This window comes from Vidua chalybeata, chromosome 22 (assembly GCF_026979565.1).
Source record: "Vidua chalybeata isolate OUT-0048 chromosome 22, bVidCha1 merged haplotype, whole genome shotgun sequence".
Taxonomy (NCBI): Eukaryota; Metazoa; Chordata; class Aves; order Passeriformes; family Viduidae; genus Vidua; species Vidua chalybeata.
This window is the reverse complement of record NC_071551.1, coordinates 1,741,935-1,756,453: the sequence shown is the minus strand read 5'-3', so window position 1 is coordinate 1,756,453 and position 14,519 is coordinate 1,741,935. Positions and strand designations below refer to the sequence as shown.

The window sequence follows — 14,519 nt, the reverse complement described above, 5'->3', positions numbered from 1 at the left end:
AGGAAGAAGAGGAGGAGCAGGATGAAGAGCAGGATGAAGATGAGGGTGATGATGAGGAAAAAGAGGATGAGGAAGATGAGGAGGAGGAAGAGGAGAAAAGAGGAGGATGAGGAGGAGGAGGAAAAAGAGCAGGATGAAAATGATGAGGATGGGGATGAAGAAGAGGAGGAGGATGACGGGGATGAGGAGGAGGAGGAAGAAGATGGGGAAGAGGAAGAAGAAGATGGGGGGAGGAGGAGGAAGAGGAAGAGGGGGAGGAGGAAGATGCAGAGGATGAGGGGATGGATGAGGAGGAAGAGGAGGAGCAGGATGAAGATGATGAGGAAGAAGAGGATGAGGAAGATGAGGATAAGGAAGAGGAGGAAGAGAAAGAGGAGAAAGGAGGAGGATGAGTAGGAAGAGGAAAAAGAGCAGGATGAAGATGATGAGGATGAGAATGAAGAAGAGGAGGAGGAGGATGGGGATGAGGAGGATGATTGTGATGAGGATGAATATGAGGAGGAGGAGGATGATGGGAATAAGGAGGATGATGGGGATGAGGATGAAGATCATGAGGAGGAAGAGAATGATGAAGATGAGGATGATGAAGATGAGGAGGAGGAGGATGGGGATGAGGATAATGATGAGGATGATGGGGATGAGGATGAAGATGAGGAGGACGATGGGGATGAGGAGGAGGAGGGTGATGGAGATGATGAAGATGAAGATGAGGAGGATGATGGTGATGAGGACAATAATGATGAGGAGGACGAAGATGGGGATGAGGATAACGATGATGACGGGGGTGAGGATGAGGACGAGGCTGAAGGCCGCCGTGTCCCGCAGGTCCGGGCGCCCCATCAGTGTCATGGTGGTGTTCATCACGCCCAGCCCCCTGAGCAAGATCTCCTGGGTGAACCGGCTGCACCTGGCCAAGATCGGCCTGCGTGAGTCCTGCTCTTCCCACACACCCCGGAGCGGGAAAGGCGGGAAAACCGGGAGCCAGGGGATGCAGGGGGGCGGGAGGTCCTGGAGAAGGTTTGGGAGGTCCTGGAGAAGGTTTGGGAGGTCCTGGAGAAGATTTGGGAGGTCCTGGAGAAGGTTTGGGAGGTCCTGGAGAAGGTTTGGGAGGTCCTGGAGAAGGTTTGGGAGGTCCTGGAGAAGGTTTGGGAGGTCTTGGAGAAGGTTTGGGAGGTCTTGGAGAAGCTCGTGGAGAAGGTTTGGGAATTTCTGAGAAGGTTGAGGAGGTCCTGGAGAAGGTTTTGGGAGGTTTTGGAGAAGCTCGTGGAGAAGGTTTGGGAATTTCTGAGAAGGTTTTGGGGAGGTTCTGGAGAAAGTTCGGAAGGTTTTTGGAGAAAGTTTGGGGAATATTGGGGAATGTTGGGGAGGTTCTTGGGGTTTGGGGAGGTCCTGGAGAAGGTTTGGGAGGCTTTGGGGAAGCTTGTGGAGAAGGTTTGGGAATTTTCAGAGAAGGCTGGGGAGGTTCTGGAGAAGGTTTTGGGGAGGTTCTGGAGAAAGTTTGGAAGGTTTTTGGAGAAGGTTTGGGAAAGTTTGGGGAATGTTGGGGAGGTTCTTGGGGTTTGGGGAGGTTCTGGAGAAGGTTTGGGAGGCTTTGGGGAAGCTCGTGGAGGTTTGGGAATTTTCTGAGAAGGTTGGGGAGGTTCTGGAGGTTTGGGAAGTTTTGGGGAAGTTTAGGGAATGTTGGATAAAAATCTGGAATTCTCGTGGAGCGCTGGGCTGGAATCTTTGGGGATTCTCCGGTTTTTAACACTTCGGGGTTGGTTTTCCCCATTTTTTTTAAATCTGGGATAATCCCATTTATTTTGAAATCTGGGATAATCCTGTTTGCTCTTCCCATTTTTAAAAAATCTAGGGTAGTCCTGTTTGCTTTTCCCTATTTTTTTTTAATGTGAGATAATTCCATTTGATTTTCCCTAATTTTTTAAAGATGTGAGATAATCCTGTTTGCTTTTCCCGATTTTTTTTGGAAATCTGGGATAATCCCATATCCACGAGCCAGAACCCCAACCCCATCCCAGGCTGATGTGGGGGAACGCCTTAAGATGGAATTTTTTCCTGTAAATTTGGGGTTTTTTTGATTTTTTTCTCCTCCACGCTGCAGTAATTCTGAGAAGGGGATGAGGCACATCCCAAATCCATGGAAAACGGTGGATTGGGGTGGGGATGGATCCCGGAGGAGGAGTTTGGGGTGGGGGTGATCCCGGCGCTCCCGGTTTTCCGCAGGGGAGGAGAACCAGCCGGGCTGGCTCTGCCCCGACGAGGACAGGAAGAGCCGAGCTCCCTTCTGGTGCCCCATCCTGTCCTGCCACATTCCAGCCTTCTCCTCCAAAGCCTTGGATCTGCAGGTGAGAGCCGGAAAAACCCCGGAGCCAGCCGGGAATGGCACAAATCCCACCCTGGAGGGGATGGAAAATCCCAAATCCGGGTGGGAATGGCACAAATCCCACCCTGGAGGGGATGGAAAATCCCAAATCCAGGTGGGAAAGGCACAAATCCCACCCTGGAGGGGATGGAAAATCCCAAATCCAGGTGGGAATGGCACAAATCCCACTCTGGAGCATCTGGAAAAACCTTGGATCCAGCCAGGAAAGGCACAAATCCCACCCTGGAGGGGATGGAAAATCCAGGAATTGGGGCAGTCCAGCCTGGAAAGTTGGGAATGGCAGCTGGATCCCAAATTTTGGGATCTGCAGTGCCTGCTTGGGATAACTTGGGTTCTCCATCCCCTTCCCCTCTGATCCAGCATTTTTGGGAGGAAAGACACAAATCCCAAAGTGGAGGGGCTGGAAAAGGCAGGAATTGATGGAATCTAAGGGGGAAAATTGGGAATGGCAGCTGGATCCCAAATTTGGGGGAATGTACTGACATTCTGCCTGCTTGGGGTGATTTGGGTTTTCCATCTCCTTTCCCTTCATATCCATGATTTTAGGGTGGAAAAGCACAAATCCCCCAGTGGAGGAGCTGGAAAAAGCAGGAATTGGGGCATTCCAAGGGGGAAATTGGGAATGGCAGCTGGACCCCAAGTTTTGGGATTCCCACTCATCCTGTGCCTGTTTGGAATGTTTTGGGTTCTCCATCCCCTTACCCTTCATATCCATGATTTTTGGGGTGGAAAAGCACAAATCCCCTGGTGGAGGGGCTGGGAAAGGCAGGAATTGATGGAATCTAAGGGGGGAAATTGGGAATGGCAGCTGGACCCCAAGTTTTGGGGTTCTGACTGATTCCTTGCCTGCTTGGGGTGATTTGGGTTCTCCATCTCCTTTCCCTTCATATCCGTGATTTTGGGGTGGAAAAGCACAAATCCCACAACCCCTCAGCGGAGGGGCTGGAAAAAGCAGGAATTGGGGCATTCCGAGGGGCAAATCGGGAATGGCAGCCGGGCTGGGTCCCAATCCCAGTGTTTTGGTTCCCACCCCCAGCTCGGAGCCGCTGTCCACAATCCCGTCCATTCCTCGCTCCTGGGGTTCTCGGCCGTCAGCACCTCCCTGCCCCAGGGCTTCCTGTGGGTGAGCAGAGCCCGCTGGGGATCCGGGGTTTGGGATTTGGGATATGGGGTGGTTTGGGGTTTGGGGTTTGGGATTTGGGGTTGTTTGGGATCTGGGGTTGTTTGTGGTTTGGGATTTGGGGTTGTTTGTTTGGGGTTGTTTGGGGTTTGGGATTTGGGGTTGTTTGAATCTGGGGTTATTTGTGGTTTTTGGATTTGGGGTTATTTGTGGGTTTTGGATTTGAGGTTATTTGGGGTTTGAGGTTATTTGGGGTTTTTGGGATTTGGGGTTATTTGGGATTTGGGATTTGGGGTTATTTGGGATTTGGGGTTATTTGGGATTTGGGGTTGTTTGGGATTTGGGGTTATTTGGGATCTGGGGTTATTTGGGATTTGGGGTTGTTTGGGATTTGGGGTTATTTGTGGTTTTGGGATTTGGGGTTATTTGGGATTTGGGGTTGTTTGGGATTAGGGGTTATTTGGGGTTTGGGGTTATTTGGGGTTGTTTGGGATTTGGGGTTTAGGGTTATTTGGAGTTTGGGCTTTGGGGTTTGGGGATTTGGGGTTGTTTGGGGTTTGGCATATGGGATGGCTCTGGCTGGAATCCTCTTCCCGTTTTTCCTGCCAGTGGCAGGGGGGCAGGCGGGGCCAGGAGATTTCTGGGTGAAGAAAACCCCAAACAGATCCCGGGATTTGGGGTTATTTGGGATCTGGGGAGGCTCTGGCCGGAATCCTGGAATGCTCATTCCTGGTTTTCCTGCCCCACAGGTGGGAGGAGGGCAGCAGGAGGTGGGGGGCAGATGGGGCTCTCTGAGCACAACCCCAATGGATCCCGGGATTTGGGATTATTTGGGATTTGGGATCTGCAACTGGGATTTGGGATGGCTCTGCTGGAATCCCGAGATGCTCATTCCCGCTTTTCCCATTTTCCTCCAGGTGGGAGGGGGGCAGGAGGGGGCGGGGGGGCAGGTGGAAATCTTCTCCCTGAACCGCTCCGTGCCCCGAACCGTCAAATCCTTCCCGGTGCCGGCCCCGGTGCTGTGCATGGAATTCATCCCGGAGCCGCAGCCCGAGGATCCCGCGGAGCAGGGAATGGCCCCGGACCCGGCCCCCAACGCCCCCCACCCCGCAGTGTGCCTGGGGCTGCAGGACGGGAGGTGAGATCCCGAATCCCGGCTCCCATCCCGAATCCCAGCTCCAATCCCAAATCCCAGCTCCAACCCCAGATCCCTGCTTCCATCTGGATCCCATCCCAGATCCCAGCTCCCATCCCGAATCCCAGCTCTGATCCCAGATCCCAGCCCTGATCCCAAATCCCAGCCCCAATCCCGAATCCCAGCTCCTGTCCCTAATGCCAGCTCTGATCCCGAATCCCAGCTCCAACCCCAAATCCCAGCTCCCATCTGAATCCCATCCCGAATCCCAGCTCTGATCCCAGATCCCAGCTCTGATCCCAAATCCCAGCTCCCATCCCAAATCCTGGCTCCGATCCCAAATCCCAGCCCCAATCCTGAATCCCGCGCTGCGGGACTGATCTCGATGATCCCGACCCTGCTCTCTCCCCGCGCTGTGGGGACGATCCCAATCCTTATCCCAACCCCGTTCTCTTCCTGTGCTCCGGGGCCAATCCCGATCTCGGGTTCTGTCCCCGCGCTGTGGGGCTGACCCCGCTGATCCCGCTGTCCCTCTGTCCCGCTGTCCCGCTGTCCCGCTGTCCCGCTGACCCCACTGTCCCGCTGCCCTGCTGTCCCGCTGTCTCACTGACCCCACTGTCCCGCTGTCCCGCTGTCCCGCTGTCCCACTGACCCCGCTGTCCCGCTGTCCCGCTGTCCCGCTGACCCCGCTGTCCCTCTGTCCCGCTGTCCCGCTGACCCCGCTGTCTCACTGACCCCGCTGTCCCGCTGTCCCACTGACCCCGCTGTCCCGCTGTCCCGCTGTCCCGCTGTCCCGCTGTCCCGCTGTCCCGCTGACCCCACTGTCCTGCTGTCCCGCTGTCCCGCTGTCCCGCTGTCCCGCTGACCCCCTGTCCGGCTGTCCCACTGACCCCACTGTCCTGCTGTCCCGCTGTCCCGCTGACCCCCTGTCCCGCTGTCCTGCTGACCCCGCTGTCCCGCTGTTCCGCTGACCCCACTGACCCCGCTGTCCCTCTGTCCCGCTGTCCCGCTGTCCCGCTGTCCCGCTGACCCCGCTGTCCCTCTGTCCCGCTGTCCCGCTGACCCCGCAGTCTCACTGACCCCGCTGTCCCGCTGTCCTGCTGACCCCGCTGTCCCTCTGTCCCGCTGTCCCGCTGACCCCGCTGACCCCCTGTCCCGCTGTCTCACTGACCCCGCTGTCCCGCTGTCCCACTGACCCCACTGTCCTGCTGTCCCGCTGTCCCGCTGACCCCCTGTCCCGCTGACCCGCTGTCCCACTGTCCCGCTGTCCCGCTGACCCCCTGTCCCGCTGTCCTGCTGTCCCGCTGACCCCACTGACCCCGCTGTCCCTCTGTCCCGCTGTCCCTCTGTCCCGCTGTCCCGCTGTCCCGCTGTCCCGCTGACCCCCTGTCCCGCTGACCCCCTGTCCCGCTGTCCCGCTGTCCCGCTGTCCCGCTGACCCCACTGTCCCGCTGTCCCGCTGACCCCACTGTCCCGCTGTCCCACTGACCCCACTGTCCTGCTGTCCCGCTGTCCTGCTGACCCCGCTGACCCCGCTGTCCCGCTGTCCCGCTGTCCCGCTGTCCCGCTGACCCCCTGTCCCGCTGTCCCGCTGTCCCGCTGTCCTGCTGTCCCGCTGACCCTCTGTCCCTCTGTCCCGCTGTCCTGCTGACCCCCTGTCCCGCTGTCCCGCTGACCCCCTGTCCCGCTGTCCCGCTGTCCCGCTGTCCCGCTGACCCCCTGTCCCGCTGTCCCGCTGTCCCGCTGTCCCGCTGACCCCCTGTCCCGCTGTCCCGCTGTCCCGCTGACCCCCTGTCCCGCTGTCCCGCTGTCCCGCTGTCCCGCTGTCCCTCTGTCCCGCTGTCCCGCTGTCCCGCTGACCCCCTGTCCCGCTGTCCCGCAGCCTGCTGGTGTTCGGGGCGGTGGCGGCGGGGACGCCGGTGCTGCAGCGCTGCCGCGTGCCGGGCGCGGTGCCCGTGCTGTGCCTGCGGAACAGCCCCGGCTTCCTGCTGGCCGGGCTGCAGGACGGGAGCGTGGCCGCCTTCCCCCGCAACCACGGTGAGAGCGCGCCCGCAATCCCCCAGGGACCGGGGATATCCCGTCGGGACTGGGATGGATCCCCCTTTAGGATATCCCGTCGGGACTGGGATGGATCCCCCTTTGGGATATCCCGTCGGGACTGGGATGGATCCCCCTTTAGGATATCCCGTCGGGACTGGGATGGATCCCCCTTTGGGATATCCCGTCGGGCCTGGGATGGATCCCCCTTTAGGATATCCCGTCGGGACTGGGATGGATCCCCCTTTAGGATATCCCGTCGGGACTGGGATGGATCCCCCTTTAGGATATCCCGTCGGGACTGGGATGGATCTTGGTTTAGGATAAATCCCCCTTTAGGATATCCCATCGGGTTGGAATGGATCCTCATTTAAGATATCCCATTAGGACTGGGATCAATCCCCCTTTAGGATATCCCATCAGGATTGGGATCAATCCCCATTTAGGATAAATCTCCATGTAGGATCAGTCCCCCTTTAGGATATCCCATCAGGATTGGGATGGATCCTGGTTTAGGATAAATCCCCCTTTAGGATATCCCATCAGGACTGGGATCAATCCCCCTTTAGGATATCCTGTCAGGATTAGGATCAATCCCCATTTAGGATAAATCTCCCTTTATGATCCATTTAGGATCCCTTTAGGATCCCATCGGGATTGGGATGGATCCTGGTTTAGGATAAATCTCTGTGTAGGATAAATCCCCCTTTAGGATATCCTGTCAGGATAGGGATCAATCCCCCTTTAGGGTAAATCTCCGTGTAGGATAAATCCTGTCAGGATTGGGATGAATCCCCATTTAGGATAAATCTCCATGTAGGATAAATCCTGTCAGGATTGGGATGAATCCCCATTTGGGATATCCCATTGGGATTGGGATGGATCCCCATTTAGGATAAATCCCTCTTTAGGATATCCTGTCGGGATTGGGATAAATCCCCGTTTAGGATAAATCCCCGTTTAGGATAAATCCCCATTTAGGATAAATCCCCATTTAGGATATCCCATCCAGATAAATTCCTATTTAAGATCCATATTTAGGATATTCCATCAGGATAAATCCCCGTTTAGGATAAATCCCCATTTAGGATATCCCATCAGGATGAATCCATATTTAGGATCCATATTTAGGATATTCTCTTGGGATTGGGATAACTCCCCACTTAGGATATCCCATTGGGATAAATTCGTATTTAGGATCCAAATTTAGGCTACTCCATCAGGATGAATCCATATATAGGATCTATATTTAGGATATCCCATGGGGATTGGGGTAAATTCCCATTTAGGATGTCCCCTCTGGATAAATCCCATCTAGGATATCCCATTTAGGATAAATCCTCATTTAGGATAAATCCCCATTTTTCCTTTGTTTTCCCAATATTTTCCCTTTTCCCTTGGCAGCCCCAGAGCAGGAAAATCCCATTTTCCTGTGGATCCAAACTCATTTTGGGGGAAAACCTTGGGGAAATGGTCGTGGAGAGGGGCTGCTGCAAGATCCAGGGTGGGATCACAAGGAATGGGAATTTTTGCCTTCCCAAAATTCCCGATGTTGGGGCTGGAAATGGCGTTGGTCCCCTCCAACCCCCTCCCCCAAGGTTGAAAATTCCCTTTATTCCCGGGGATTTTGGGGTCGTTTTCCCGGGATTTGGCTCAGGCTGTGGTCCCATCCTGCTGTGACCCCTGTTCTGCAGGAATTCCTGGGTTGGGAAATTCCCCGTTTTCATCGCTAGGGGGTTGGGAAGAGCCGGGAATCCTGCGAGATTTTCGGGCACCATTCCGGGTTGTCTCCAGGAAAAGCTGCAGGAAGCAGCACCTGGCTCAATCCCGAGCCACCAAATCCCCCTAAACACGGATTTTTGGGATTGTGCCCATCCCCTTTCCCAAATGATGGCAACGCTGGGAGCCAATTAAAGGGATTTACTTAATTTTAATTGATTAAACAGCAGCCACGGGGGGGAGTTCTTAACCTCATCCCAATTTTTTGGGAGGAATGAGCTTCCCTGGAATCACTCCTTTTCCCTGGAAATTGGGATTTGCTGGGAGCAGGGCTTGGAGCATCCAAAGGCTCCAAATTCCTGGGATCCGAGGGTTTGGATACAAAAACATGGATTGGGAATAAAAAGAAGGAAAGTGCTGATGGATCGGAGCCTCTGGCCGTGGATTCATCCCGATCCAGCTGCTCCCGGATCCTTGGGATTGGCCTGGAGTGGAGCGAATCCGTTAAATAAAAGGGAATTAGGGCTTTTCCAGGGAGCCCTCAGGGTGGAGGTGGCCACTCCTTCCCTGCTCCAGTGCCGTGTGTGGCGGGAAAAGGGAATGTTGGGAATGTTGGGAAGTGGGAATGACCCTCCTGGTGACCCTGTGGGGCTCAGCTGCACCTGCAGCTTCCCGGGTGTGCCGAGTTCCTTCTTTTCCCTGGTATCCCATTCCATGTGTGCTCAGCATTCCCTGGTATCCCGTTCTTCATGTGTATGTGCTGAGCATTCCCTGGTATCCCATTCCATGTGTGCTCAGCATTCCCTGGTATCCCATTCCGTGTGTGCTCAGCATTCCCTGGTATCCCGTTCTTCATGTGTATGTGCTGAGCATTCCCTCCCATCCCATTCCATGTGTGCTCAGCATTCCCTGGTATCCCATTCCATGTGTGCTCAGCATTCCCTGGTATCCCGTTCTTCCATGTGTATGTGCTGAGCATTCCCTCCTATCCCATTCCATGTGTGCTCAGCATTCCCTGGTATCCTGTTCCACATGTGCTGAGCATTCCCTGTTTTCCAGGGTATCCCATTCCATATGTGCTCAGCATTCCCTTTTATCCTGTTCCACATGTGCTGAGCATTCCCTGTTTTCCAGGGTATCCCATTCCATATGTGCTCAGCATTCCCTGGTATCCTGTTCCATGTGTGCTGAGCATTCCCTGTTTTCCAGGGTATCCCATTCCATGTGTGCTCAGCATTCCCTTTTATCCTGTTCCACGTGTGCTGAGCATTCCCTGTTTTCCAGGGTATCCCATTCCATGTGTGCTCAGCATTCCCTGTTTTCCCTGATAGCCCTTTTTTTCCATGTGTGCTGAGCATTCCCTTTTATCCTGTTCCATGTGTGCTCAGCATTCCCTGTTTTCCCAGTTATCCCATTCCCTTTTATCCCAATCCCCCTTCCCTCTTGTTATCCCATTCCCCATTATCCCATTCCCTGTTATTCTGTTGCCATTATCCTGTTCCATGTTTTCCCGTTCCTTGTTATCCCATTCCTGACCCCATTCCCGATGATCCCATTCCAGAGGGTTTATGGGACGTGGGCTTGGTGCAGATGCTCCAGATGGGATCAGGGCCCTTCCCTGACCCCATTCCTGACCCCATTCCCGGTGATCCCGTTCCAGAGGGTCTGTGGGACGCGGGCTCGGTGCGGATGATCCGGATGGGATCAGGGCCCTTCCCTGACCCCATTCCTGACCCCATTCCCGGTGATCCCGTTCCAGAGGGTCTGTGGGACGCGGGCTCGGTGCGGATGATCCGGATGGGATCAGGGCCCTTCCCTGACCCCATTCCTGACCCCATTCCCGGTGATCCCGTTCCAGAGGGTCTGTGGGACGCGGGCTCGGTGCGGATGATCTGGATGGGATCAGGGCCCTTCCCTGACCCCATTCCTGACCCCATTCCCGGTGATCCCGTTCCAGAGGGTCTGTGGGACACGGGCTCGGTGCGGATGATCCGGATGGGATCAGGGCCCTTCCCTGACCCCATTCCTGAGCCCATTCCCGGTGATCCCGTTCCAGAGGGTCTGTGGGACGCGGGCTCGGTGTGGGTGCTGCGGGTGGGGCCGGGCCCTTCCCTGACCCCATTCCTGACCCCATTCCCGGTGATCCCGTTCCAGAGGGTCTGTGGGACGCGGGCTCGGTGCGGGTGCTGCGGGTGGGGCCGGGCCCCGTGCGGGCGCTGCTGGCGCTGGAGGAGTCGCTCTGGGCCAGCTCCCAGAACCTCGTCAGCGTCCTGGGAACACCCGAGCTGCAGAGCCAGGTACGGGAACAACGGGAATGGGGCCGGGATCAGGAATGGGGATGGGAGTGGCAACAATGGGATCGGGAACGGGAATGGGGATCGGGATCAGGAATGGGAACAGGAACGGAAATGGGAGCAGGAAGTGGAAGAGGAAGGGAGTGGGAATGGGATCGGGAACAGGTACAGGAGTGGGGGTGGGAATGGGAACGGGGATGGGATCAGGAACGGGTACAGGAATGGGAATGGGAAGGAGAATGGGAATGGGATTGGGAAAGGGTACAGGAATGGGAAGGAGAATGGGAATGGGATTGGGAAAGGGTACAGGAATGGGAAGGAGAATGGGAACAGGAATGGGAAGAGGAATAGGAAAATGCCCTGGAAAGGGCTTGGAGTGGAGCTGGATTCCGGCAGGGAGGGCTGGGAGCTGAATGCCTGGTGGAGCTCTGCACTCCAAGAGCAGGAATTCTGGGAATTCCAGGAATGTCGGGAATCCCCAGCACTGTTTCGCAGCAGCTGTCACCCTGGTGGCACGGGCGGGCAGCGGGGTCTGGGTGGCCTCCATCCACCTGTTCCTGGGAATTCCGGGAATGTTGGGAATTCCGGGAATGTCGGTAATCCCGGGAATGTTGGGAATCCCCAGCACTGTTTCGAGGCGCACCCCGACCCCGCGGCGGCGGTGACGCTGATGGTGCGGGCGGGCAGCGGCGTGTGGATGGCCTTCGCCGAGGGCTCCTCCATCCGCCTCTTCCACACCGAGACCCAGGAGCACCTCCAGGAGATCAACGTGGCCACCAGGACCACCCTGCTGCTGCCCGGTGAGCAATTAACGTTAATTAGGGTCATTAATTAATGATCCAGGGGGAATCAGGGAATGGGACCACCCTGCTGCTGCCCGGTGAGCAATTAACCGTTAATTAGGGTCATTAATTAATGATCCAGGGGGAATCAGGGAATGGGACCACCCTGCTGCTGCCCGGTGAGCAATTAATGATTAATTAGGGTAATTAATTAATGATCCAGGGGGAATCAGGGAATGGGACCACCCTGCTGCTGCCCGGTAAGCAATTAACCGTTAATTAGGGTCATTAATTAATGGATCCATGAGGAATCAGGGAATGGGACCACCCTGCTTCTGCCTGGTGAGATCCTAATTAATAACTAATGAGAGCAATTAATTAATGGATTCAGGGGGGATTAGGGAATGGGACCTTCCTGCTGCCCAGCTGGATCCTAATTAACAGCTAATGTGGGGGGTTAATTAAAGGATGCAGGGGGAATTAGGGAATGGGGCAGCCCAGGGGGTCCCACCAGGATCCGCGGCTTTCCCAAGGAACGGGGCAGGGATGGACTGGGCAGGAACTGTGTCCCATGATCCCAAATTTGTTCCGTGATCCCATGCCTGTCCCCCATCCCTGTCCCACTCCGGGTTATCCCTGCCTCATTCCCATTCCCACTCTGGGTTATCCCTGCCTCATTCCCATTCCCATTCCCACTCCAGGTTATCCCTGCCTCATTCCCTCCACAGCTCCATAATCCCTTCATTAGTTCCAAGCACCAGACTCGTGTAATTCCCTGTTTTTTCCCCTTTTCCCTCTTTTTCTGGGCATGTCCCTAACCCAATATCCCAATGTCTTTCCCATCCCTGCATTCCCGGGCATGAGTGTTGGGATTAAATCCATCTGAACTCCTGCTCCTAAACCCTCTGGAATGTGGCAGCTCCTTTATGAGCCGCAGCGCTGTGGATTTACTGATTTCCCTGGATTTCTCTCTTTCCCTGAGTTAATCTTTCCCTGGATTTCTCTCCCTGGATTTATCACTTTCCTAACTCCTGCTAGCTCCTTCCCATAAAATCCTTATTTCCTGTTGGAATCTCGCTTTTCTCCCACTTTTTCTTTCCCCTTTTTAAATTCCTTTCTATTCCCAGTGCCTCCCTCTTGGTGCGGATCTGCTGGGATCTTCCCGAGGCCGATCCCTACGGAAACCCCGTGGCCGGCCGGGATTTGGGCCGCGGGGTTCTCCCTGATCCCGGCTTTTCCCGCTGCAGGGCAGAAGCTCGTGCGCGTCACCAGCCTCCTGCTGTGCCAGGGCTCGCTCTGGGTGGGGACGGATCTGGGAATCATCGTCCTGCTGCCCGTGCCGCGCCTGGAGGGCATCCCGAAAATCACCGGTGAGCCCCGCAGCCTTCCCGGGAAAGCGGCAATGTTCCCAGGAAAGCGGCAACGTTCCTGGAGAAACGGCGCCGTTCCCACAAAACAGCACCTGTTCCCAAAAAACAGCGCCCGTTCCCAAAAAACAGCGCCATTCCCAGCCTGTTCCTAGCCTATTCCCATCCCATTCCCAGCTTGTTCCCATCCCAATCCCACTGTTTCCATTCACAGCCCATTCCCAACCATTCCCAGTTTATTCCCCTCTTATTCCCATCCCAATTCCACTCTTCCTATTCCCACCCCATTCCTAGGCTGTTTCTGTTCCTATCCTGATGTTTCCATTCCCATTCCCAGTTTCATTCCCATCCTGATCCTGCTGTTTCCATTCCCAGGCTCATTCCCAGCCTGATCCCACTGTTTCTGTTCCCATCCCACTGTTTCCATTCCCAGCCCATTTCTAGCCCATTCCCAGGCTCATTCCCATCCTGATCCTGCTGTTTCCATTCCCAGGCTCATTCCCATGCCGATCCCGCTGTTTCTGTTCCCATCCCGCTGTTTCTGTTCCCGTTCCCGGCCCGTTCCCAGCCGATCCCGCTGTTTTCCAGGGAAGGGGATGGTGTCCCTGAACGGCCACGCCGGCCCCGTGCAGTTCCTGGCGCTGGCTCTGAGCACTTTGGCCCCCGACGCCCTCCGGGCCGAGCAGGACGAGCCCGACGAGGCCGAGGAGGAGAAATCCCCGGATTCGGAGGGGCTCCAGCCGCGGGAAATGCGGAAAAAAGGGATTTTGTTACAATACCGGCTGCGCTCCACGGCCCACCTGCCCGGCCAGCTGCTCTCCGTGCGGGAAGCGGCGCCGGGAACGCCGGGAACGCCGGGACATGCCGAGGAGGACGGATCCATCTACGAGCTGGCCGACGATCCCGACGTGTGGGTGCGGAGCCGGCCCTGCTCCCGGGATTCTTCCCGCAAGGAAATCTCCTCCGTGGCCATCGTCTCCGGAGGCCGCGGGTACCGGGATTTCCGGGCGGAATCCGCGCGCCGCTCCGGAGCTGCCGACAGCTCCCTGCTCATCTGGCAGCTCCCGCTGGCGCTGTGAGCCCGCCCGGAATTCCCGAATTTCCTACCTCAGGAGTCCCCCGAATTCCCGGGAGCGGCGCCGCCCTGGGCGCTTGAGCCGCTGCGAGGAAAAAACTGGGAAAAACGCGGGATTCTCCCCCAGATCCAGCGGATCTGGAGTTGGGAGCGGCGGGGTTTTCCCGGTTTCCCTGCGTGTGTGTGTGTGTGTGTGAGTAATCCCTAGAGATAGAAATCCCTGGATTATAAATAGGCTGTAAATTATTACCTGTAAAAAGAAGGAATCTGTATATATTGGGAATGCTGGGAAGAGCGGGAGCAGCTCCCGAAAAAGCGGCTCCAGCTGCAATATCCCCTCCTGTTCCCGACTGGGAATTTGAGGATCTGGAATTTGAGGTACTGAAATCCCCTGGATTTGGGAGCCGAGCCTGCTCGGCTTCCCGAGGAAAGGAAAACAGGGGAAGCGTGGAAATAAATCCCATAGGAATGGCCGTGGTTTCCTTGGTTTGTGGCTTCGGGGCTTTTCTGGGATTTGGGGGCAGCATTCCAAGGGTTCTGCTTCCCTGGGAATGCTCTGGGATGGGGCTTGGAGCAGCCTGGGAATGCAGGTTTCCAATGGAATGGG

At 56.0% G+C, this 14,519-nt stretch overlaps 1 protein-coding gene across 5 annotated transcripts in view; it reads left to right on the top strand.

Moving 5' to 3' along the window:
• The window catches only part of ARHGEF10L (Rho guanine nucleotide exchange factor 10 like), a 37,639-nt gene extending 23,639 nt beyond the window's left edge, over nucleotides 1-14,000 (top strand). For all 5 annotated transcript variants that reach the window (XM_053962613.1, XM_053962612.1, XM_053962610.1 and 2 more), the window contains 9 exons: nucleotides 826-926; nucleotides 2,224-2,345; nucleotides 3,420-3,506; nucleotides 4,421-4,641; nucleotides 6,521-6,675; nucleotides 10,549-10,691; nucleotides 11,314-11,488; nucleotides 12,718-12,840; nucleotides 13,426-14,000. In XM_053962613.1, coding sequence (XP_053818588.1) covers nucleotides 826-926; nucleotides 2,224-2,345; nucleotides 3,420-3,506; nucleotides 4,421-4,641; nucleotides 6,521-6,675; nucleotides 10,549-10,691; nucleotides 11,314-11,488; nucleotides 12,718-12,840; nucleotides 13,426-13,916 — 1,618 coding nt within the window. In that variant the 3' untranslated portion in view covers nucleotides 13,917-14,000. The remainder of the gene's footprint in view (nucleotides 1-825; nucleotides 927-2,223; nucleotides 2,346-3,419; nucleotides 3,507-4,420; nucleotides 4,642-6,520; nucleotides 6,676-10,548; nucleotides 10,692-11,313; nucleotides 11,489-12,717; nucleotides 12,841-13,425) is intronic.
• Nucleotides 14,001-14,519: the final 519 nt, after the last annotated feature.